This window comes from Eptatretus burgeri, chromosome 13 (assembly GCF_056783735.1).
Source record: "Eptatretus burgeri isolate ZD-2024b chromosome 13, Ebu_testis_v1, whole genome shotgun sequence".
NCBI lineage: Eukaryota > Metazoa > Chordata > Myxini > Myxiniformes > Myxinidae > Eptatretus > Eptatretus burgeri.
Window position 1 is genome coordinate 60,209,464 of NC_140973.1, and position 26,429 is coordinate 60,235,892.

Genomic DNA, 26,429 nt, shown 5'->3' on the forward strand with positions numbered 1-26,429 from the left:
AAAAATTCGAAGTTCACAAGTGAAACTTTGTCTCGTGCGTTGTGTGACTGGTCGAGCACCACGCGTAATATTTTATTGCTTAAATAATTTATATTTTATATATTATTACCTCCTGTGATCACTGGCCTATAAAATAATTTATATTTTATATATTATTATTATTATTATTATATCGATCCCATAGGGTCCTGTTGAGAATAAAGTTACCTAATTAACCACGCGGTTTCGACTACCGGGGAACCACGCCCTCGTTACGCCTTGCCCGAACCGGATCACTCTACCAAACTACGGTAGAGTACTAACTACCAACTCTACCAATTACCTTTCCGGATCGGATGCAGCCGAACGGAACTGCCAAGGACGTACCGGCTCGAAGGAACGGATTATTGGGAATAAAGACCCGGCTAAACTCAGATCCGAACCATGCTGGACCAATGGAGGAAAAGACAAAGACGAGCTGGGAACATTTCTACAATTGTTTTATTTACACTAAAGTGGGGAAAAGCATGTGGCACAGGAAAAAAGGTTGATTGGGTGTGTTACGCAGGGGAAGATGAGAGAGGTCTGGTGCGATATGCAATTATGCAAGCAACTTATAAAAGCAGACAGTGCAGACTTGACGCGAGATTAATACAAGCAACAATCACAACAATAAAGATCTTAAACAGGCTTATCTAACGGACAGGCGCCACACACTCAGACACACTCTCAGACAAAATAAACCCAATGAAAAGAAAAGGGGATCTTTTGCAGCCAGGAAGGGAGGGAGTTGAGGTCACAGTTTCTGGTACCTGAGCGTTTCGGGGGAAAGGGTGCTCCATGGTGCGGCACCTGATAAAGGTCGTGTGGTTCAGTCCACAGCCGCACGTGTGGAGATCGTGTCCGTCAAGTAGCTTGAGTGGAGAGAACGGAGTCCAAGGCGAAAAATGGAGCAGTCGACAAGACCAGGCAAGAGACCCGGTCGAGGTCGGGTGTGCGTGAACCAGCAGTCGGGCCGTCGAGGCGGTACGTGGCCAGAGCCAAGCAGCGGAACACCTTCACAACGACCCCGTCAATAACAACTGCAGCCTTCCAATCCTTCTCCCACTCCAACGAACTCCTTTTCATCCCATACAACTCTACTCTGAGGATTGCTTCGTATTTTGTAGATCACGGAGCTCGGGGGTGGAGCCATGGCGAAGCCGACGTCATCGTTAATCCTGATTGGACCGGGCCTTCATGTGGTCCGCCTTCCTGGGCGGGGTCTTGCCAGAGGCCGGCAAGGCCCACCCACACCACGTGTCTGGGTTTGGGAAGGTGGAAGTCGAGATGGAACTGCCACAGCGAACGTCAGGATTCTGACTCGGAAAACGAGTCTCTGGGTAGGCGCTCATCATGCTGTGGTAAGCGAGGCGAGGGTGCGAGGCAAGCGAGATGAAGGTACCGTGGTTCAAATAAAAGGGGAAATAAAATAAAAGGGGAGAAAATGATTTATTAACCTAACTAAAAGCCCATCGCAACGCACCCCCGTGTTTTCCCACTACACACAATGAAGGGATCGATCTGCACATATACTAATGGAATATCTGACTTGGGACACCTGTATGTTGTATGCGTACAGTTCCAAGAACTGTAACAATATATATATATATATATATATATATATATATATATATATATATATATATATATATATATATTGTCGGATTCCGACATTCATGGGGAATACGTTGCTGAATAATGTCGAAACCTCAAATTTCGGGGCATTGTTGCAATGGAAAAAATGGGGATGGGTTCCCTGCGGTTCGTAATTTGTAAGGGAAAAATCAAAAATCCCGCAAATGTAAAAGCTGGTTTGAACTAGAGGGAGAGCACAAAACCCTCTAGAGGGAGAGAGGGAGAGTGCAAAACCTCCGCCGCCAATACTGCTGGGTCACTCAAGTGAACCTGATATCCTATTCATTCGATTTGACGTCAACAGTGCTCACAGAGTTATAGTTTGCAACTTTCCCTTTTACTCTTATCTTTTACATACTCAATTCATTAGTCATAACTAGATTCCTTGAGACAGAAATTGATTTTATGTGGGTATATCTACCTGAAGTTCCAAAATCAGCCACAATTATAATTTTGGCATTTTTTTGTTGGAAATCACTTATAACATGTAGAAATGCCCCCAAAAAATCTAAATTTTGTTGAAAAAAAAGTTGCAAAATTTTTTTTTAGGTGGTTGGGGTTGGAAATCGCTTAAAATGTAGAAATGCAAAAAAAAAATTCAAATATTTTTTTCAAAATGTCCGCCATAGCGGCCATATTGGATCTTGGACCAAGTCCAAAATTTAATGACATGATCCTTGGACCATACCTAATCCCCCCCACCAAATTTCGTCGAAATCCGTCGGAGTTTTTCCGTAATACTGTTCACAAACAAACAGAAAGGGGTGAAAACAATAACCTCCGATCTTCGATCGTGGAGGTTAAAAATCCAGAATGTGCGAAGCACAGGGTCACAAGTGTCGAAAACGGGTCACATTTTATGAACTGCGAATGTCGTGGTCTGATAGTACAGTATATAGTTTACAATGACTGAAATAATTGCACATAAACTAGTGAGTGCATATTTTCCTTCCTCCCCACCATTAGGACAGTGATATCAGAGCTAAAACAGTGGGAAAATATCTGTGCAAGAACTTTCCTTAACTGCTCAGGCATTTTGGGGTGTTCCCTCCCATATATATAGTTGGGGGTTGTTGTTTATGCCATAAAGCATATGACAGTTTAATACCAGACATCCCCATGTGGCCTCGCTATAAGATGGAGGTCAAGCGATCAAGCCAATCAATATTACCCCACGCTCACGAATCAAAAAGTGGGGTTTAGCACTTGGTTCACTGTCTGTGTATCTGTCTCTGTCTGTGCCTGTCTCTTCGTCAGTCGACTAACATCATTTTATGATCGAGGAACAACTTGATTTCAATTGAATGTTATATTTTGAAGTTTAATTAGAAAACAAATCTGCAGTTTCGCAGTCTGAATTGGTCCCAATCACACATGCATAGAGAGGAGCGAGTTTCTTGTTTTTAAACTCTTGCCTGTCAAACAAAATTTAAAATCATTATAAACAGGAAACTTACTGTTTTTATGTATGTCATAAAGGACACAAACACCAGGCACGAATAACTAATGCAAGGTGTTTATAAGGTGGTGTAATAGCCATTGCGTCAATGGCGGTAAACTTCGGGATTTTTTTTTTTAATTCGACCTTAAAATTATCATTTTATTTCAATTGAGTTAGATAACTTAACACTGTGAGGGGTACGTGTTCTGTGAACTCTATTTTTTTTTGGTTTTAATAATTCCATCAAATTTTGCATTCATTTGTCCATCATTGGGGCCTGGTGGAATAGTTTAGAGGTATGTGCAATGTATTGCCTTTGAACTGTCTGGCCTGGGTTTGAATCCTGGTGTTTTGCAAGCAGAACAAGATAACTGTGTGTGTGTGTGTGTGTGTGTGTGTGTGTGTGTGTGTGTGTGTGTGTGTGTGTGTGTGTGTGTGTGTGTGTGTGTGTGTGTGTGTGTGTGTCGCTCATACTCAGGACCAATCCGCCAGCACTGAATGTTAAAAATGCCAGTGTCTCTCATCAAGAGTAGGCGTGTTATCGCCGACATCCTGAACAAATTACAAATTTCAGCCAAATTCACCTTTAGTTAACCACCAGGCCCTGCCAAACTGGTTTGTAAGACGTGTGACAAAAATCTTCCCCAGCCTGTTATCCCAGAATAAGTAACCACTTACAAGTGGACAATGGGAATAATTGGGCCCTTTAAAATAAGTAATAGATTTGTCCATCATTGTCCCGAGTTTGTAAAAGCTTCGATCGAGCTCAATGTGCAATAATGTGGGGTGAATGGATAAGTGGGTTTTGATATTTTTTGCTCTGCAGGAGAAGCGATTGCTCCAACTTCAAGATTTTCTTGCAGTTTCCAATTTTTGCCAATTGGAAATGTTTCTTGAACATGTATATTTATTTGAATTATTGTGGAGGCAACATTATTATTATTATTATTATTTTATTTTATTTTATTTTATTATTCTGGTATTCTCTCTGTCTCTCTTTGTCTCTCTCTGTTTCTCTCTGCCTCTCTTTCTCTCTTTCTTTCTCTCTTTCTCTCTCTCTCTCCTAGTTTTTTTGGTGGGGTAGGGGGGGTGGGGTGGGGGTAGATTACTACGTTTTTAAGAGGCCAAGATATTTCTTGATTCTTTTGCTTCTCAGCTGCTCCACCATTTGCAGAACTTCTTGGTCATTGAGGATCATCGCTGTGTTCCTTCCAGGTGTTCCCATCCTACCATGTGTATCCTTCACCATCCCCAAACGTGGCGTACATGCAACCCAAAGCCAATGCTCCATCCTTCTTCATGCCCGACGAACTTCGTCAGGTTTGTTGGTTGAACGTACCATGCGGGTTAAGAGTTGACATTTTAGGATGCTGTGCATTATTTAACACAACCACTAAACCATTAATGGCTGATACATCATGGTGCCTGCAGCAGGCCCATATTTCAGCAACATCTTTGGCACTTACGGCCTTTCATGATGGTCTGTAGTCTGTCCTGGTACCGTATTTCTTGTTGTGTTTCCTTAACACAGCAAAGTTAGCTCTTCTTATCCAGTAACTTTGAGGTGCCCAGAATCTTGATTGCAGGTAAGTGTCAGTGTTGATCTGTTAATTTGAGATATCTCGGTCACAAATGTTTCTCATATCACCTGTTAGTTCTGCACTCTAATTGTAATATTCTATGCTTGTCACTTCAGCTTGTATAGGAGAACCACTTGGCAAAAAGTTGAACCACATAATGGAGCTGTTATTCCAACAGTAGTAATTAAATAAGGTTTCGTGTTTTGTTTTTATTTACCAACCGATCTATCTGTATTTCTTCATTTTGCCCACCTTTGTCCTTTCAAACCTCAGGATCTCATAAACAGGCACCTTCTCACCATGTCACAGATTGACCAAAGTGAGAATCCAGGTGAGTGAAGGAGCTACAATATGGGGATTTGCCTCCCTACATCAGCCCCACAAGATGTGGTTGATTATTATCTTCTGAATGTTCATTTGTTGATGAAAAGCAATCGCTCATTGTAACAGTGAGCATTTCTTGTGAACGATTGAACTGCAAGGGTCGGATTAACGAAATAAGTTCTGATGAGCAGAGAACGAGCATTGACAGTGATTAATGATGACAGTGAGGGCCTGTTATCACACACAACCTCTGGTCCCTTACCCAACTTCTGTTTCCAAGTGTTTCAGAATGTGCCTGGCTTCTTGGAAGCAGCCAAACTTGAGTGAGTCTTCTTTCCTGTTTTACTCAGGCCTAGCCAGTCTGTGTTGACCTTTCTCCTCCCTTACTCTGGCACTTTCCATTGAGTTGTGCTTATTTAGAATGAGCATTTTTATAAAAGGGTATCTCAGAGTTCGTAAGTAAGCGTGATCTGTACTTTGTACACTATTTCCCACATGTCGTCGGTACTTTGCTCAAGAAGTTCATTGCGTGGCACCATAATGATATAGTTTGGTTTCTTTTCATTTCGTTTCTCTTATGTTCACTCTTTTAAATAAATATTTAAAAACAATTTATGAAACTCTAAAAAATATTTTACAGTTTGCCTTGTTTTGTGTTCTCATTAAATTGGATTGTTTTACACTTTTATCCCCAATCAGCAATCAGAAAGGTCTTGGTGATTATGAAATTTTTACACAAAAGAGTAAACGATCTTTTCCGCCACTAAGACTATTTGTAGTTACGCCGATGGTCAGTCTTTGTCACTTGGAAGTTGACAAAGGTGTGCAAACCATTGTGGGGAACTTGGTGAAGCCTGTGTTTCAGGCTTTGACCTTTCCTTGCCCAATGATTGAGCCCGTCATGTATACTGTGCTTTCCTTCGCATGGTTGTCTCCATGTCTTTATGAACTTTAAGTTACTGAAACTTATTGTTTGGATTTTCCGCCGACGGAGACCGACATTTAACAAAGGCAAGTATTTGTTTGATCAGAGTGCACAGGTTTTTCTCATTTTAAGTGTTTACATATTCTCGGATGGTATGCACTCGTGGAATATGTACAATAGTTTTGTGATTGGTAAAAAGGCGTGAAAGTATACCATGAAGGAAAAATTGAAACGTCGTCGCTGTATTTTAGGTTTTCCGGTCTTCCCCTTGATACCTTGGTCATAACGGCAGCATTTTGATAATTACGATAAGTTTAGACGTGCAGCTGTAACCACAAGCCCATTTTGACGTGCTGTCCTGTCCTCGTGCCCACAGACATTCCCGCAGAGGTGGACAACTATCATAGTCTGTTCCCTCTGGAACCGCCGCAAACCAGCCCGATGCAGAAGTCCAACACCTTTGGCTACACCACGACGTGTTACAAGGCCATTAGCAGCAAAGACTGCATGCCCTACTGTCTGCGACGAATCCATGGTGTGGATGCTCCACCATACTTGTTAGGCTGCCACCATAGCTTCCTTTATTTATTTATCTATATATCTATCTCCTTGATGGATGTGTGCTGTGTTCCATGCTTGTAAAGTAACTCCACTAAGTTGAGTGAAGTTATTTATTTTCATAATTTACTTGTATTTGGTCCTCATTTTGTGTGTACGCTTAAAGGAGCCATTTGCCTTCCCGGATCTAGGTTTCCGACTTGCGAATACGAAGTGCATGGCTCTTGTGGACATGTGGAAGAAGATCCAGCATTCTAATATCGTCTCTCTGAGAGAGGTGTTCACAACGAAAGCTTTTGGAGAACATTGTGAGTTTGGATAGGTGCCACTCTCGGTTGTTTGTGTCCACACTCTTAGTGGTTTGTATTGTTTGCACACTCTTGGTTTTTCGTTTGAATCTAATTTTTGTATTCGCACCTCTTCGTACGTCATGACGAGAGCTGTTGCTGTGCGAGTGCACGGTTTCTGCCCATTCCTGCCCATCTTCTGATGAATTAAACTTTTCATTAAAAATTAATCCTTTGAACGTGATCTAAGGCTCATGGACGAGCTTGTATACTTAGTTTTTACGTGTCGGATAAAGACGTTGGGAGACGTCAATGCAGTTTAACACCAATTCCAAGGACATCGGTAGACTACCGTATATTGAGTTGATGAATACAAAATCGACTCAAAACATATCTGCGATTGCAATTCGAAATCCCCCCCCCCCCCCCTAATCATGAGCTCTACACTCAGATGGGAGCTCCATATATGGCAACCCAAAAGTTGTAAGCCATCTCCTTTGGCAAAAACCCAATGTTGCCACTCATGTTGATGGTAGACATGTCATCAAGAATCACTGAGTACGTAGTTGGCGATGCTCAGACTTGTATGCGAGTCAATCTTGCACTACCGTGACGCACGCAGATGTAATGGAACCCAAAGAAAAGAATGGTTTTAAGTGTTGACTTTTGTCATTGTTCCCCCCCTCTCCCTCGTTGTTGCATCATTTTACTATCTTTGATCGTGTGAGGCAATAAATTTCATAAATTACTGTTCCCTCTTCATGACGGTGAAGGCACCAATATGACGGATTGGCAACTAAATTGCTGAGAGAGGTAGCGAGCCTGTATGAGAAAGATATTGCATTATAGAACATGACCTTTGTCGTTTTATTTTTTATTTTGGTCTTACTCATTATTATTTAATTAAATAAAAAAATTATAATATTGTATTTAAATTATATAATTATTCATCATTTAAATATATAAAATTATGTATTTAAATGTATAGAATTATTTAATGTGAGTACATCACCACCCCCCCCCCAAATATTTCATTATTTAAATATTTTTAAAAACTGATTCTTTTATTTATTTATCATTTATTTTAAATTGTTTACTCAGCACTGGTCTTTGCTTACGATTTCCAAGCTGGTGCGGAAACTTTGATGAGCAAGCATTTCAGCGATCCCAATGCTGACGCCTTCTTCACAAAGAAAAAATGGGGTACGTGCCTTTGTCTAATGTGCCCAGATACCGGCTCTCTTGGAGAAGTTTTCCATTCTCTCTCATGGCTTTTTAGGTCATCTCTTCGAGCATGACCTAATAATATTGGTGTTGAGAGGAGAGGTGACGATCCATCCGTCCGTCCGTTCACAATGAAGCTGAAGCGGGAGATCTGGTCATTAGTGATCCTGATAGAGGTCGATGAGACGTACACGATGGTATGACTTTCAAGGTCACCGAAGGTCAAGGTCAAGGTCAGGAGGCCTTTGAAGTTGCGAAAATGACATTTTCAAATTCTATCTCCTCCGCCATTTCTCAAGCGATCTTGAATTTGATTGTGGCATATGAATCTATGGGACAATATCTAAATTTTGATCAGGCCGGATTTTCGATATTCGCTTTCGTTTTCGTGTCACGTGACTTCAAAGTTGGCAAAAAATGCGAGAATGACGATTTTCATGCGAAAATGACGATTTTCAAAATCTAACTCCTCCTACATTTCTCAAGTGATCTTGAATTTGATTGTGGCATATGAATCTATGGGACAATATCTAAATTTGGTCAGGTCGGATTTTCGATATTCGCTTTCATTTTCGTGTCACGTGACTTCAAAGTTGGCAAAAAATGCGAAAATGACGATTTTCAAAATCTATCTCCTCCTACTTTTCTCAAGCAATCTTGAATTTGATTGTGGCATATGAATCTATGGGACAATATCTAAATTTTGATCAGGCCGGATTTTCGATAATTGCTTTCGTTTTCGTGTCACATGACTTCAAAGTTGGCAAAAAATGCTAAAATGACGACTTTCATGCGAAAATGACAATTTTCAAAATCTATCTCCTCCTACATTTCTCAAGTGATCTTGAATTTGATTGTGCCATATGAATCTATGGGACAATATCTAAATTTGGTCAGGCCGGATTTTCGATATTCGCTTTCGTTTTCGTGTCACGTCACTTCAAAGTTGGCAAAAAATGCGAAAATGACGATTTTCAAGATCTATCTCCTCCTACATTTCTCAAGCAATCTTGAATTTGATTGTGGCATATGAATCTATGGGACAATATCTAAATTTGGTCAGGCCGGATTTTCGATATTCGCTTTCGTTTTCGCGTCACGTGACTTCAAAGTTTGCAAAAACTGCCCTACCTTCAGGAAACTATATATTTTCTCGTAGAGATGACCGTCGCTCCCGCACGGGGGTAATTTTTAATTTCTCCCCTTTGTGCTTTCTGAAACGTAAATGCTTTTGGGGTTAATGCACATAATCCCTGGGCTCGATTTGATTGCTGTTTCGCCTGCAACGCGGCAATGTCAGATGTACAAAGATTGGGGTGGGGGGGGGGGGGGTTGGACTAATTTTGTAAATGAGGAGGGGATGGAAGGTGGAGGGATCTGAATACATCGCCACAAAACGGTTGCCGAGTTTGAGGAGCGGTATGGCGTGTAATGCCGCATTGACTGTCGAGTGTTTAATGTAAAGCATCTCCCGGGGTCATCACGGGTGAGCGTTCTCCATGCATTTAACGAGCAAAAACGAGGCCGAGAGGGCTCTGCATTAGACTCGTGTGCAATGTCGTATCGATATGTGGAGACTGTGGGAAAGGATGGATGGAGAAATGGGGTAAAAAAAGAGATCGAGTGAAAATGAGTCCTTTACCATCTGTTTAGCTCCAACCTCGTCAAACTTGTTGAGATGGCACCCGGGATGAATTTTCGTTTAATAAAATCTCGAATTATGTGTTGCGGAGGTTGTGCACTGTCTTTAGGTGCACGTTTGCTTCCGGATAATCAAACTTTCATCCTCCGTGGCCTTGTTTTTGATCGTTTTTACCCTCATCAGAGGGTATTGCATTTGGGTCCGTTTGCTCTTATTTTTTTATTTTTTTTCCTTCTTTGTCTGCGCATAATGTGCTTACTTTGGTCGCAAATACCATCTAGTGGTCACCAGTATTACATGTTATTGTTTTTCAACCGAGTACCTTGAGAAAGTATGTACAATTGCAATGCGAGCACATCTATAAACTATGTACACTTACAATGTGAGTACATCGATAAAGGATGTACAATTACGATGCGAGCACATCTATAAAGGATGTACAATTACGATGCGAGCACATCTATAAAGGATGTACAATTACGATGCGAGCACATCTATAAAGGATGTACAATTACAATGCAAGCACATCTGTAAACTATGTACAATTACGATGTGAGCACATCGATAAAGGATGTACAATTACGATGTGAGTACATCTATAAAGGATGTACAATTACGATGCAAGTACATCTGTGTTCCGGACACGATATCGTCCGGAACACGATATTTCAGTACACTGAAACGCAAAAGAAACTTACCACCTTTTAAACCTTCAAATATCAACAATAACACTGCGTGTAGTAAATGTGTTAACTTATTTGTGGACAATAGTGTCCTCACTGTCAGACAAAACGGTCACGGATGGTCACTTGAACCTTCAATGGTCACTTCATAGCACAGCCGTTTTGACTGTCAGTGATTAGCCAAGGGGTACGGGATGATTTTAATGAGCTGCACGTGATGTCTTGATATTGGCTTTGAAAAGGCCGGTGCAAAATGGGCATTTCAATCAACATGCCACGATTGTCAAGGGATCAACGGCAGTGTGCCTTGGGCATGCTGCAAGGCGGATTGAGCTACCGTGAGGTGGCACGTCGCCTTGGCTGTTCACACCAGACGATATCGGCCCTGGTGGACAGACACCCTCCACAACTCTGCAGATGACAGACCTTGATCAGGGAGGCCAAGAGTCACCACTGCAAGGCAGGACAGGCAGATGGTCCTAAGTCAGATGGCTTCAGACATTGAGGACTGAGTGGGACAGAATCCAGCAGCAATCCATCCAAAGACTGGTAGGCAGTATGCGCCGACGATGCACTGCCTGTATCCAAAACAATGGTGGCCACACACGCTATTGAAAGGGGACTGACATTGCACCCTGTGCTGTTCTGTACTGTAGAACAAACTTATGAGATGGTGTATCTTGGTCAAAAACTTGACATGTCATCAATAAAATGCCAATGTTTCAATGAGCAATTGTTGGTTTGTTTTATTTTGAACTGTTTCAATTTTATTTCATTTCAAACAAGTGGTAAGTTTCTTTTGCGTTTCAGTATACATACGATTGGAATGTGAATCTATGCAATAAAACGGAAAAGGTCCGCTTGTCTGCTGTGTGAACATAACTCGACATCATCTCCACACCATACAAATACAAACACACCAGCACACAAAACCATATATACGCCACACAAAACAAATCCTCGCGAGGGTCTACAATCTCTGATTGCTCTTTCCAGCTACCTCTGCCATCGAAGGTGGACGCAGGTTATGTCCTCAACCCTCACGTCTGTCTGTCTGTCTGTCTGTCTGTGAGCAGGTTATCTCAAAAAGTTACAGAACAATTTGGACGAAATTTGGTGGACAGTTTGGGTGTGTGACAAGGACGAATTGATTTGATTTTGGTGAAGCTCCAGATCTAATAATTTTGAATGTAATTCTTCACCATTGAGCGATGTGGCCAAAAAGTACATGCAGCACGATATCTCAAAATGTTGTGGACGGACTAGGACGAAACTTAGACAGGTTGTGTGTGTGACAAGCAGGAATCGATTCGATTTTGGTGAAGATCCGGATCCGAGAATTTTTGAGTGATTCTTCATCATTGAAAGATGAGGCCAAGAACAATATGCAGCACGATATTTCAAAAAGTTGTTGACGACGTATGACAAAACTTGGTGCATGTGTTGAGTCGGTGACAAGAACAAGCCAGTTAGATTTTGGTTTTGGTCCGGAACTCGATCCGGCTTCTCGATGCGATACAAAAACATAAACTGTTCAGCTTGGGAGAGGTATGCCTTTCTAGTTTGGCTTGTGGTTATTACGCATCACCCGATCACATACACCACAGCAGTTTTTTTATTTTGAGGAAGAGGGAAGGTACCTTTTGTAATTCACTGCAGCAGTTCATGCTTGCTATTTCGAGTGGCGATTGAATATCCATTTTATTCAACACCATCACTGCTGGACAGAAAATGCATCATTTCGATCACAAATCGATTTTGAGTCTTCACCTGCTCTGTACCTTTGCACCCCCCGCTCAGGCCCGACAACACGGCAGCCATCCAGCCTACTCCCCGAATCGCTCATTTGGGCCTACGTAGTGCAGTTGAGCTCAGCTCTGCGTACGATCCACTCGGTGGGCCTCGGGTGTCGTGTCGTGCATCCCAGCAAGATCCTCATCAACGGCAAGACGCGGTAAGAAGGCCGTCCAGGGTGAGTACCGCAAGTGTGTGAAGACCTTTTATTATTATTTTTTGAACTCTGGAACCAACACCTGGGATAATTGGAAATCTGAGTTTAAACAGACTGATATGAGGCCTCTCAACGATATGCCACTATTATATCCAAACTGTGATACCATCAAAGACGTGCCCAATAAATCCCCATTCTGAGTCACTAGTTCAGGCTTTGAGACCTCAGAGGGGGTCAGTCGTGCCAAACTATTCCCTCTATACACCTCGATTGTTTGCTTGATGTCTTACTAGCAATATCCTGTCAATGTCAAATAGTAAATTTTCTTCACTATCTGTTGCGTTATGAACATTACGTTTTTGTTATAAAAGCCTTGCATGAACACCATGTCAAATCCAAGAAAGGGTCAGTCGTGAGAGCTCGTCAAACTGTCTAATGTGGTTTAAGTGCTTTCCTTGTGTAACCTGTCGGCACGCATTTTCTGCGAAAGGCCAGTTCTTATTCTTTGCTTAAAGGATAAAAAAAAGAATTCTCACCCATTTCATGGTCTATTGATTTCTGCGGGTCATGCGGTGAATCAGGGATGCAAGCACTAATTCTTAAGGATGATGACGTTACTTGAATCATCAGAAATTGTGCCCATTCTATATTAGCTAAAACATTCGCTTTAATTTGTTTCTGACCGGCATTTGCGAGTTAAAAAGCTTCACCTCCAACCCCCCCCCACCCCCCACCCAATAGGTTACGAATAAACTGCGTGGGAATCTTTGATGTTTTGACATTCGATGGTCATCAGGTTAACCCTCTGGCACGAAGCCCGCAGTTCCAGGTGGGTTGATGTCCCTCCTCCCCCCTCACCCACCACCCTGCCCTCAAATTAACCAAGTTCTGCTTCTATTTAATCACTTTCCATTTTCTTGCCAGTTTTCTTTTTTCTTTTTATTCTTTGCACTTCTGCTTTTTAATTTCCTGGACTCAATAATTTGTGATGTTTTGAGTCTCCTTCCTTTTTTCATTTCCCAAAAGGAAGAAGAAAAAAAATCTTGCTCAACATGGTTTGTGCAAAAGGAAACGGAAAGACTAAAGTTTGCCTTATGTGTTTGTGCCATTAGTAGTTTGATCTCCATCTCAAGAGTGCTTATCACATAAAACCGCTTTTCTCGAACCTCCACTGGTGCACTGCACTCACATTGTGCAATCAATTTTGTCTGTTTGTTCCATTCGTATAAATTGACTGCGTTGCATCCTTGATGTGTTTTGATGTCGTCGTCGTGTGTTGACAAAATCTTTCCTTTTGTGGTTTATGACGTTGGCGGTGGGGCAGAACGGGGACGTATGTGTGTACGTTTTTTTATTTTTTGCTTTTACACTTCTCGGAACAACTTGATGATCTTGCATTCCACACCTAAATGGATATAACATCCAAAATATAAAATTTTTCCTTTCAAAACCCAATGATTCTTGCCTTTTTCCCCAGTTGATTCAGCTTATTGATAATTTCTTGGTATGCTTTTAGTATTCCACTGGAATTCATCCACTGGCTGTTGGTATTTATGGCCACCATTATTAAGTCTCCCGCTATGGGAAAGGGGGGGGCTTATAGCTGTTATAGGGGTTTGCTTCTACAATGAGTGTCCCCAGTTTTACATAGTTTTAGACCCCCCCCCCACACCAAAAAAAAAAGTTTTAGACTCTGAGGTCCTCAGTCTACTTTTTTTTTTGACCTTGACAACTTTTAGCAGTCCAGGAACATAGTTCCGGGGAGCTTATGGGATGGCGCATCATCTGTCCGTCCATCTGTAAACACATGCAACTTCTCATCTGAAAATACACATTAGATTTCGATGAAATTTGACCACAACCTTCATCACCCGGTATGTAACAAAGTTTGTTCACGACATTAGAAAAATCGGTGTCTAAAAGGTTTTACGGGGGTGGGGGTTGCACACCCAAATAGGTATTTGCTCTTCTCAGAAACAACACACAATTTTGATGAAAATTGACCACAACCTTCATCACCCATGATGTGCCAAATTTTGTTCACGGCATTAAAAAATATATATCAGCTGTCCCAACCCCCCCCCCCCCACCACCCCCCAAAAATAGGTATTTATTTTCTTCTTTGTTGCATATATTCTGTGGGTCATCCACGCCTACCAGTGGTTTCCTCATTATCTTATCGAGCCGCTACCAGGTGAGTGTCCAGGAGTATTGCCCCTATTTTAATTTTGTGACCCAATTCGAAAAAAAGACCTTGGCCTAAAACATTTTTGACCTTGACCTAATTTTTAAGTTTATGACCTGATTTAGTATTTTACAGTCCATCGCTAAATGTTGAAGGTCAAGTTCATATGGCCGTCATTGGATTGCAGGTGTCGGGGGAGGCTTACCCCTGGCTATCGCTTTGTGCAGATATCCAGTTACCCCATGTATGTGAAGCGAAAAGCAGGGTTAAGCAATTGGTTCACTTCTGTCCGTCTATCTCTGTCTGTAAACGTTTATGATGGAGGAACAACTTGATTTCAATTGAACATTACATTTTGAACACAAATGGGAATCTGAATCGGAAAACGAACCTGCAGTTGGGCAGTGCTGTACTTTGATTCTGAATTCATTCCGATCTCACATTAGTATAGAGGAGTGAGATTTTTTTTCCCCTCTCTGCCTGTCTGGCAGTCAAACAAAATTGAAAATAATTCCAAAGAGAATGCTTAATGTTTTTAAGGACATCATAAAGGACACAAACAACAGGCACGAAGAACGAATGTAACTTGTTAAATAAGGTGGTGTAAAAGACACTGCATCAACGGCGGTAAACTTCCGGTATTTTTTTAATGTGACCTTTAAAATCATTATTTTATTTCAATTGAATTCCATACTTGAGTGAGGTGTTCTCGGAACTCTTGTTACCTCTGCCACCGAAGGTGAAGGAGGTTATGTTTTCACCCCTTTCTGTTCGTTTGTGTGCAGGATATCTCAAAAAGTTGTGCACGGATTCGGATGAAACTTGGTGGACATGTTGGGTGTGTGACAAGGAAGAATTGATTAAATTTTGGTGAAGATCTGAATCCGGATCCGGATGTGACAATTTTTTTTACGTGATTCTTCACCATTGAGAGATGGGGTTAAACCGAGAAAAAATCACGATATCTCAAAAAGTTGTGGACGGATTCGGACGAAACTTGGTGGACATGTTGGGTGTGTGACAAGGACGAATTGATTCAGTTTTGGTGAAGAGCTGAATCCGAATCTGGATACGAGAATTACTTAATTTTCCAAGTGATTCTTCACCATTGAGAGATCGGTGTTATATGAACTCTTGTTGGGCCAAAAACGATATATAGCATGATATTTCAAAAATGTATTGTGCTCGATATGTTCTCGTGGATCAGGCATTGCGTGGTGGAGGTACACGCTCTACAGAGTGCCCTTCTACTTATCGATAGCTGACTTGCTGGCGAATCACTCTTCTCTCATATTTTATTGGGCAGAACTACCATTTGTTTGTAATTGGCAGAGTTTCAATTAATGAATCTTATATATTAATTCCGAGTTTGTGGTTTCGTGTCACGCTATCTTCGACTTTGTTCTGTGCTCGAGGGACGTGATATTCGGCTTACATTATCTCAAAGACCATATGAGGTGCATGGTACAAAAAAAAGGAAATAATATGGTTCTGAAACAGTGAAATCGTATTCCACTTACTGCATTAAAGTAAAATTACTACTGATACTCTGCATCAGTTCCTTTCTCAAACACACCCACCCCAACATGTCGCGCAGAGTGCGGGTTATGCTAGTAATTTCATTAATTTTCCAAATGAAATTTTGGAGATTATCTTGCCTTTTTATAAACGGTGTGTGGACTTCCTCCCTCATTGTAGCAAGAAGATCTTGCAGCGCTTGGGAAGATTGTGTTGGCACTGGCTTGCAATTCTATCGCTGGCATCCAGCACGACACCTTCCACAAAGCCATGGACTTGGTGGCACTCAACTACTCCCCAGACCTCAAGAACCTTATAGTGTATGGCATGGTGATAGTCCTAAAATGTTTGCTGCACTTCACTCTCATGGCCTTTTCCCAATGTATCGGCTATTTCGGCGATGTGGATATGCCAAGGAATGTCAGACTGGCTCGATATCTGGATATGCTAGGATCTGCCGTTCTCGTTCTATATTGCGAAGTGCTGCTCAGATAGCTGGACATGCTAAACTATGCCAACTTGGCTGGACAATATAAGCTATGCCAACTATACTGGATACGATAAGATATGCCGTATTGGTTGGAAGCACTGAGCTATGCCAAGGAATGCTAACTCGGCTGGATGCGTTACAATATGTCAGCTTGGTGGGACATGCTAATATACGTAAGGCTGGCTGGTTATGTAGATATGATCACAAATGCCGAGTTGGCTGGATATGCTCAGATATGCAAGGCTGGTTAGATGTGATAATAAATGCCACATTTGCTGGATAACTGGATTTGCTAAGGTATGCTGGGCTGGCAGGATGTGCTTGGGTATGCCGAGCTGACTGGATATGCAAAGATATGCCGAGCTGACTGGATATGCTAAGACATTCCGTGCTGACTGGATATGCTAAGATATTCCGTGCTGACTGGATATGTGAAGATATGCCGAGGTGACTGGATATGTTAAGATATGCTCAGCTGACTGGATATGCTAAGATATGCCGAGGTGACTGGATATGTTAAGATATGCTCAGCTGACTGGATATGTTAAGATATTCCGAGCTGACTGGATATGTTAAGATATTCCGAGGTGACTGGATATGTTAAGATATGCTCAGCTGACTGGATATGCTAAGATATTCCGAGGTGACTGGATATGTTAAGATATGCTCAGCTGACTGGATATGCTAAGATCTGCCGTGCCGATTGGATGTGCAAAGATATGCCTGGCTGACTGGATGTGCTAAGATATGCCGAGCTTGCTGGATATGCAAAGATATGCCTGGCTGATTGGATGTGCGAAGATATGCCGAGCTGACTGGATATGTTAAGATATGCCGAGCTGACTGGATATGCTAAGATATGCCTGGCTGACTGGATATGCAAAGATATGCCTGGCTGACTGGATGTGCTAAGATATGCCTGGCTTACTGGATGTGCTAATATATGCCAGGCTGGTTGGATGTGATAAATGCCACATTTGCTGGATAACTGGATACACTAAAATATGCTGGGCTGGTAGGATGTCCTGAAGTATGCCAGACTGACTGGATGTGCAAAGGTATGCCGTGCTGACTGGATGTGCTGAGGTATGCCGTGCTGACTGGATGTGCTGAGATGCCGTGCTGGCTGGATGTGCTGAGGTATGCCATGCTTGCTTGATGTGCTGAGGTATGCCGGACTGACTGGATGTGCTAAGGTATACTGTGCTGACTGGATGTCTGGATGTGCTGAGGTATGCCGGACTGACTGGATGTCTGGATGTGCTAAGGTATGCCGGACTGACTGGATGTGCTCAGGTATGCCGGACTGACTGGATGTGCTCAGGTATGCCGGACTGACTGGATGTGCTAAGGTATGCCGGACTGACTGGATGTGCTGAGATGCCGTGCTGGCTGGATGTCCTGAGGTTTGCCATGCTTGCTTGATGTGCTGAGGTATGCCGGACTGACTGGATGTGCTGAGGTATGCCGTGCTCGCTGTATGTGCTGAGGTATGCCGTGCTGGCTGGATGTGCTGAGGTATGCCGTGCTTGCTGGATGTGCTGAGGTTTGCCTTGCTTGCTGGATGTGCTGAGGGATGCCGTGCTTGCTGGATGTGCTGAGGTATGCCGTGCTGGCTGGATGTGCTTAGGTATGCCGTGCTGGCTGGATGTGCTAAGGTATGCGTGCTTGCTGGATGTGCTGAGGTATGCCGTGCTTGCTGGATGTGCTGAGGTATGCCGTGCTTGCTGGATGTGCTGAGGTATGCCGTGCTTGCTGGATGTGCTGAGGTATGCCGTACTGGCTGGATGTACTGAGGTATGCCGTGCTTGCTGGATGTGCTGAGGTATGCCGGACTGCCTGGATGTGCTAAGGGATGCCGTGCTTGTTGGATGTGCTCAGGTATGCCATGCTGGCTAGATGTGCTGAGGTATGCCGTGCTTGCTGGATGTGCTGGCTGGATGTGCTAAGGTATGCCGTGCTGGCTGGATGTGCTAAGGCATGCCGTGCTTGCTGGATGTGCTGAGGTATGCAGGACTGGCTGGATGTGCTAAGGTATGCCGTGCTTGCTGGATGTGCTGAGGTATGCCGTGCTTGCTGGATGTGCTGAGGTATGCCGGACTGACTGGATGTGCTGAGGTATGCCGTGCTTGCTGGATGTGCTGAGGTATGCCGGACTGGCTGGATGTGCTGAGGTATGCCGTGCTTGCTGGATGTGCTGAGGTATGCCGGACTGGCTGGATGTGCTAAGGTATGCCGTGCTTGCTGGATGTGCTGAGGTATGCCGTGCTTGCTTGATGTGCTGAGGTATGCCGTGCTTGCTGGATGTGCTGAGGTATGCCGTGCTTGTTGGATGTATTGAGGTATGCCGTGCTTGCTGGATGTGCTGAGGTATGCCGTGCTTGCTGGATGTGCTGAGGTATGCCGTGCTTGCTTTATGTGCTGAGGTATGCCGTGCTTGCTGTATGTGCTGAGGTATGCCGTGCTTGCTGGATGTGCTAAGGTATGCCGTGCTTGCTAGATGTGCTGAGGTATGCCGTGCTTGCTGGATGTGCTGAGGTATGCCGTGCTTGCTGGATGTGCTGAGGTATGCCGTGCTTGCTGGACGTGCTGAGGTATGCCGTGCTTGCTGGATGTGCTGAGGTATGCCATGCTTGCTCGATGTGCTGAGGTATGCCGTGCTTGCTGGATGTGCTAAGGTATGCCGTGCTTGCTGGATGTGCTCATGTATGCCGTGCTTGCTGGATGTGCTGCGGTATGCCGGACTGGCTGGATGTGCAAAGGTATGCTGGACTGGCTGGATGTACTAAGGTATGCCGTGCTTGCTGGATGTGCTGAGGTATGCCTGGCTGACTGGATGTGCTAAGATATGCCTGGCTGACTGGATATGCGAAGAAATGCCTGGCTGACTGGATATGCAAAGATGTGCCTGGCTGACTGGATGTGCTAAGATATGCCGAGCTTGCTGGATGTGCTAATATATGCAGGCTGGTTGAATGTGATAAATGCCACATTTGCTGGATAACTGGATACACTAAGATATGCTGGGCTGGCAGGATGTCCTGAAGTCTGCTGGACTGACTGGATGTGCTAAGGTATGCCGTGCTGAGGTATGCCCTGCTGACTGGATGTCTGGATGTGCTGAGGTATGCCGGACTGTCTGGATGTGCTAAGGTATGCCAGACTGACTGGATGTGCTGAGGTATGTCGGACTGACTGGATGTGCTGAGGTATGCCGGACTGACTGGATGTGCTGAGTTATGCCGTGCTGGCTGGATGTGCTGAGGTATGCCGTGCTGGCTGGATGTGCTGAGGTATGCCATGCTTGCTTGATGTGCTGAGGTATGCCGTGCTGGCTGGATGTGCTGAGTTATGCCGTGCTGGCTGGATGTGCTGAGGTATGCCATGCTTGCTTGATGTGCTGAGGTATGCCGTGCTTGCTGGATGTGCTGAGGTATGCCATGCTGGCTTGATGTGCTGAGGTATGCCGTGCTTGCTGGATGTGCTGAGGTATGCCGTGCTTGCTGGATGTGCTGAGGTATGCCGGACTGACTGGATGTGCTGAGGTATGCCATGCTTGCTTGATGTGCTGAGGTATGCCGGACTGACTGGATGTGCTAAGGTATGCCGGACTGACTGGATGTGCTGAGGTATGCCGTGCTCGCTGGATGTGCTGAGGTATGCCGTGCTGGCTGGATGTGCTGAGGTATGCCGTGCTTGCTGGATGTGCTGAGGTATGCCGTGCTGGCTGGATGTGCTGAGGTATGCCGTGCTTGCTGGATGTGCTGAGGTATGCCGTGCTTGCTGGATGTGCTGAGGTATGCCGTGCTTGCTGGATGTGCTGAGGTATGCCGTGCTTGCTGGATGTGCTGAGGTATGCCGTGCTTGCTGTATGTGCTGAGGTATGCCGTGCTTGCTGGATGTGCTAAGGCATGCCGTGCTTGCTGGATGTGCTGAGGTATGCCGTGCTTGCTGGATGTGCTGAGGTATGCCGTGCTTGCTGGATGTGCTGAGGTATGCCGTGCTTGCTGGATGTGCTGAGGTGTGCCGTGCTGCTGTGCTGGATGTGCTGAGGTATGCCGTGCTTGCTGGATGTGCTAAGGTATGCCGTGCTTGCTGGATGTGCTCATGTATGCCGTGCTTGCTGGATGTGCTCATGTATGCCGTGCTTGCTGGATGTGCTGCGGTATGCCGGACTGGCTGGATGTGCAAAGGTATGCCGGACTGGCTGGATGTACTAAGGTATGCCATGCTTGCTGGATGTGCTTAGGTTTGCCGTGCTTGCTGGATGTGCTGAGGTATGCCGTGCTCGCTGGATGTGCTGAGGTATGCCGGACTGACTGGATGTGCTGAGGTATGCCGGACTGACTGGATGTGCTGAGGTATGCCGTGCTCGCTGGATGTGCTGAGGTATGCCGTGCTTGCTGGATGTGCTGAGGTATGCCGTGCTGGCTGGATGTGCTGAGGTATGCCGTGCTGGCTGGTTGTGCTGAGGTATGCCGTGCTGGCTGGATGTGCTGAGGTATGCCGTGCTGGCTGGATGTGCTGAGGTATGCCGGACTGGCTGGATGTGCTAAGGTATGCCGTGCTTGCTGGATGTGCTGAGGTATGCCGTGCTTGCTGGATGTGCTGAGGTATGCCGTGCTTGCTGGATGTGCTGAGGTATGCCGTGCTTGCTGGATGTGCTGAGGTATGCCGTGCTTGCTGGATGTGCTGAGGTATGCCGTGCTTGCTGGATGTGCTGAGGTATGCGATGCTTGCTGGATGTGCTGAGGTATGCCGTGCTGACTGGATGTCTGGATGTGCTAAGGTATACCGTGCTGACTGGATGTCTGGATGTGCTGAGGTATGCCGGACTGACTGGATGTGCTAAGGTGTGCCGTGCTGGCTGGATGTCTGGATGTGCTAAGGTATACCGGACTGACTGGATGTGCTAAGGTATGCCGGACTGACTGGATGTGCTGAGGTATGCCAGACTGACTGGATGTGCTGAGGTATGCCAGACTGACTGGATGTGCTGAGGTATGCCGGACTGACTGGATGTGCTGAGGTATGCCGGACTGACTGGATGTGCTAAGGTGTGCCGTGCTGGCTGGATGTCTGGATGTGCTAAGGTATACCGGACTGACTGGATGTGCTAAGGTATACCATGCTGACTGGATGTCTGGATGTGCTAAGGTATGCCGGACTGACTGGATGTGCTGAGGTATGCCAGACTGACTGGATGTGCTGAGGTATGCCAGACTGACTGGATGTGCTGAGGTATGTCGGACTGACTGGATGTGCTGAGGTATGCCGGACTGACTGGATGTGCTGAGGTATGCCGGACTGACTGGATGTGCTAAGGTGTGCCGTGCTGGCTGGATGTCTGGATGTGCTAAGGTATGCCGTGCTTGCTGGATGTGCTGAGGTATGCCGTGCTTGCTGGATGTGCTGAGGTATGCCGTGCTTGCTGGATGTGCTGAGGTATGCCGTGCTTGCTGGATGTGCTGAGGTATGCCGTGCTTGCTGGATGTGCTGAGGTATGCCGTGCTTGCTGGATGTGCTAAGGTATGCCGTGCTTGCTGGATGTGCTGAGGTATGCCATGCTTGCTGGATGTGCTGAGGTATGCCGTGCTTGCTGGATGTGCTAAGGTATGCCGTGCTTGCTGGATGTGCTCATGTATGCCGTGCTTGCTGGATGTGCTCATGTATGCCGTGCTTGCTGGATGTGCTGCGGTATGCCGGACTGGTTGGATGTGCAAAGGTATGCCGGACTGGCTGGATGTACTAAGGTATGCCATGCTTGCTGGATGTGCTTAGGTTTGCCGTGCTTGCTGGATGTGCTGAGGTATGCCTAGCTGACTGGATGTGCTAAGATATGCCTGGCTGACTGGATATGCGAAGAAATGCCTGGCTCCACTGGATATGCAAAGATGTGCCTAGCTGACTGGATGTGCTAAGATATGCCGAGCTTGCTGGATGTGCTAAGATATGCCGAGCTTGCTGGATGTGCTCATATATGCAGGCTGGTTGAATGTGATAAATGCCACATTTGCTGGATAACTGGATACACTAAGATATGCTGGGCTGGCAGGATGTCCTGAAGTCTGCTGGACTGACTGGATGTGCTAAGGTATGCCGTGCTGAGGTATGCCGTGCTGACTGGATGTCTGGATGTGCTAAGGTATACCGTGCTGACTGGATGTCTGGATGTGCTGAGGTATGCCGGACTGACTGGATGTGCTAAGGTGTGCCGTGCTGGCTGGATGTCTGGATGTGCTAAGGTATACCGGACTGACTGGATGTGCTAAGGTATACCATGCTGACTGGATGTCTGGATGTGCTAAGGTATGCCGGACTGACTGGATGTGCTGAGGTATGCCAGACTGACTGGATGTGCTGAGGTATGCCGGACTGTCTGGATGTGCTGAGGTATGCCGGACTGTCTGGATGTGCTAAGGTATGCCAGACTGACTGGATGTGCTGAGGTATGTCGGACTGACTGGATGTGCTGAGGTATGTCGGACTGACTGGATGTGCTGAGGTATGCCGGACTGACTGGATGTGCTGAGGTATGCCGTGCTGGCTGGATGTGCTGAGTTATGCCGTGCTGGCTGGATGTGCTGAGGTATGCCGTGCTTGCTGGATGTGCTGAGGTATGCCGGACTGGCTGGATGTGCTGAGGTATGCCGTGCTGGCTGGATGTGCTGAGGTATGCCGTGCTTGCTGGATGTGCTGAGGTATGCCGTGCTTGCTGGATGTGCTGAGGTATGCCGGACTGGCTGGATGTGCTGAGGTATGCCATGCTTGCTTGATGTGCTGAGGTATGCCATGCTGGCTTGATGTGCTGAGGTATGCCGTGCTTGCTGGATGTGCTGAGGTATGCCGTGCTTGCTGGATGTGCTGAGGTATGCCGTGCTTGCTGGATGTGCTGAGGTATGCCGGACTGGCTGGATGTGCTGAGGTATGCTGTGCTTGCTGGATGTGCTGAGGTATGCCGTGCTTGCTGGATGTGCTGAGGTATGCCGTGCTTGCTGGATGTGCTGAGGTATGTCGGACTGGCTGGATGTGCTGAGGTATGCTGTGCTTGCTGGATGGGCTGAGGTATGCCGTGCTTGCTGGATGTGCTGAGGTATGCCGTGCTTGCTGGATGTGCTGAGGTTTGCCGTGCTGGCTGGATGTACTTAGGTATGCCGTGCTGGCTGGATGTACTTAGGTATGCCGTGCTGGCTGGATGTGCTTAGGTTTGCCGTGCTTGCTGGATGTGCTTAGGTTTGCCGTGCTTGCTGGATGTGCTGAGGTATGCCGGACTGGCTGGATGTGCTGAGGTATGCCAGACTGGCTGGATGTGCTAAGGTATGCCGGACTGGCTGGATGTGCTGAGGTATGCCAGACTGGCTGGATGTGCTAAGGTATGCCAGACTGGCTGGATGTACTAAGGTATGCTGTGCTTGCTGGATGTGCTGAGGTATGCCGTGCTTGTTGGATGTGCTGAGGTATGCCGTGCTTCCTGGATGTGCTAAGGTATGCCGGACTGGCTGGGTGTGCTGAGGTATGCCGGACTGGCTGGATGTGCTGAGGTATGCCGGACTGGCTGGATGTGCTGAGGTATGCCGGACTGGCTGGATGTGCTAAGGTATGCCGGACTGGCTGGATGTACTAAGGTATGCCGTGCTTGCTTTATGTGCTGAGGTATGCCGTGCTGGCTGGTTGTGCTGAGGTATGCCGTGCTTGCTGGATTTCTGGATGTGCTAAGGTATGCTGTGCTGAGGTATGCTGTGCTTGCTGGATGTGCTGAGGTATGCCGTGCTGGCTGGATGTGCTGAGGTATGCCAGACTGACTGGATGTGCTGAGGTATGCCAGACTGACTGGATGTGCTGAGGTATGTCGGACTGACTGGATGTGCTGAGGTATGCCGGACTGACTGGATGTGCTGAGGTATGCCGTGCTGGCTGGATGTGCTGAGTTATGCCGTGCTGGCTGGATGTGCTGAGGTATGCCATGCTTGCTGGATGTGCTGAGGTATTTCGTGCTTGCTGGATGTACTGAGGTATGCCGTGCTTGCTTGATGTGCTGAGGTATGCCGTGCTGGCTGGATGTGCTAAGTTATGCCGTGCTGGCTGGATGTGCTAAGGTTTGCCTTGCTTGCTGGATGGGCTGAGGTATGCCGTGCTTGCTGGATGTGCTGAGGTTTGCCGTGCTTGCTGGATGTACTTAGGTATGCCGTGCTGGCTGGATGTACTTAGGTATGCCGTGCTGGCTGGATGTACTTAGGTATGCCGTGCTTGCTGGATGTGCTAAGGTATGCCGTGCTGGCTGGATGTGCTGAGGTATGCCGTGCTTGCTGGATGTGCTGAGGTATGCCGTGCTTGCTGGATGTGCTGAGGTATGCCGGACTGGCTGGATGTGCTGAGGTATGCTGTGCTTGCTGGATGTGCTGAGGTATGCCGTGCTTGCTGGATGTGCTGAGGTATGCCGGACTGGCTGGATGTGCTAAGGTATGCCGGACTGGCTGGATGTGCTGAGGTATGCCAGATTGGCTGGATGTACTAAGGTATGCTGTGCTTGCTGGATGTGCTGAGGTATGCCGTGCTTGCTGGATGTGCTGAGGTATGCCGTGCTGGCTGGATGTGCTGAGGTATGCCGTGCTGGCTGGTTGTGCTGAGGTATGCCGTGCTGGCTGGACGTGCTAAGGTATGCCGGACTGGATGGATGTGCTGAGGTGTGCCCGACTGGATGGATGTGCTGAGGTGTGCTGGACTGGCTGGATGTACTAAGGTATGCTGGACTGGCTGGATGTGCTAAGGTATGCCATGCTTGCTGGATGTGCTGAGGTATGCCGTGCTTGCTGGATGTGCTGAGGTATGCCATACTTGCTGGATGTACTTAGGTATGCCGTGCTTGCTGGATGTGCTAAGGTATGCCGTGCTTGCTGGATGTGCTAAGGTATGCTGGACTGGCTGGATGTGCTAAAGTATGCCATGCTTGCTGGATGTGCTGAGGTATGCCATGCTTGCTCGATGTGCTGAGGTATGCCATGCTTGCTGGATGTGCTAATATTTATTTTCCCTCATATCAATAGCTTCAATAAGTAGCGTCTTGTGTTGTACCTTTGTCTCTCCTGGAGGTGTGCTGGGTGGGATGAGAGGGTGGCGTTTGTCAGTGGTGGTTATGCTTACTTGATCAAATCACGTGCTTTTAAGTGCCACAAAAATAATAACTTATTCCAATCCTGTTTTGTTCTGGCTCTTTGGAATGCTTAGTTCTTGGCGATCGACATCCTGTATTTTATTCCTTCCCAGTTACCTGCTGTCCGGACAGTCTCGACCTCGCAGCGTCAATGACATAATGCCGATGATCGGAGCGCGATTCTACACGCAGCTTGATGCGGCCCAGATGCGCAGTGATGTTGTAGAAGAAGAGCTGGCCAAGGTTTCTACTGCACTGTCTTTCTCCGTGTGCTTGAAGGCCCTCCAGGCTGTACATCGGGGCCATGTCCGTTGGGTGGCGCTGTTTATCCAACACCGCGAGGGTGTCCACATGAGCCGTCCTATTGTCTGTGTCAAACTTGCTCACATTAGACGAGTTGTTTGTTCAACAAAGTTTAATTCTTACACACATGAAATGTGAAACGTCGAGTCAAGTTAATTACACGGTGCCTTCAGAAAGTATTGGCACCTTCATGACTTTGTCACATTTTGTTGTGTTGCAGCCTGAATTGAAAATGGATTAAACTTAAATTTTTTGTCACCGATCTACACAAAATATCCCATTATGACAAAGTGAAAACATGTTTTTAGAAATTTTTACAAAGTAATTAAAAATGAAAAGTTGAAATGTCTGGCATCACTTTGTATTCAACCCCTTTGCTGTCCGGACAGTCATGTTGTGAGCTCATGTGCATCCAGTTTCCTTTGATCATCCTTGAGATATCTCTCCAACTTCATTGGAGTCTACCTGTGGTCAATTCAATTGATTGAACATGATTTCGAAAGAAGCACAC

The 26,429-nt window shown here is 45.9% G+C and overlaps 1 protein-coding gene across 8 annotated transcripts in view; it reads left to right on the forward strand.

The window, feature by feature from the left end:
* Positions 1-26,429, forward strand: part of PAN3 (poly(A) specific ribonuclease subunit PAN3) — a 72,713-nt gene that overhangs the window by 38,271 nt on the left and 8,013 nt on the right. For all 8 annotated transcript variants that reach the window (XM_085852673.1, XM_085852669.1, XM_085852670.1 and 5 more), the window contains 9 exons: positions 4,313-4,417; positions 4,951-5,008; positions 6,303-6,461; positions 6,676-6,792; positions 7,873-7,974; positions 12,121-12,274; positions 13,013-13,100; positions 16,155-16,294; positions 25,729-25,858. In XM_085852673.1, the coding sequence (XP_085708799.1) occupies positions 4,313-4,417; positions 4,951-5,008; positions 6,303-6,461; positions 6,676-6,792; positions 7,873-7,974; positions 12,121-12,274; positions 13,013-13,100; positions 16,155-16,294; positions 25,729-25,858 (1,053 nt within the window). The remainder of the gene's footprint in view (positions 1-4,312; positions 4,418-4,950; positions 5,009-6,302; positions 6,462-6,675; positions 6,793-7,872; positions 7,975-12,120; positions 12,275-13,012; positions 13,101-16,154; positions 16,295-25,728; positions 25,859-26,429) is intronic.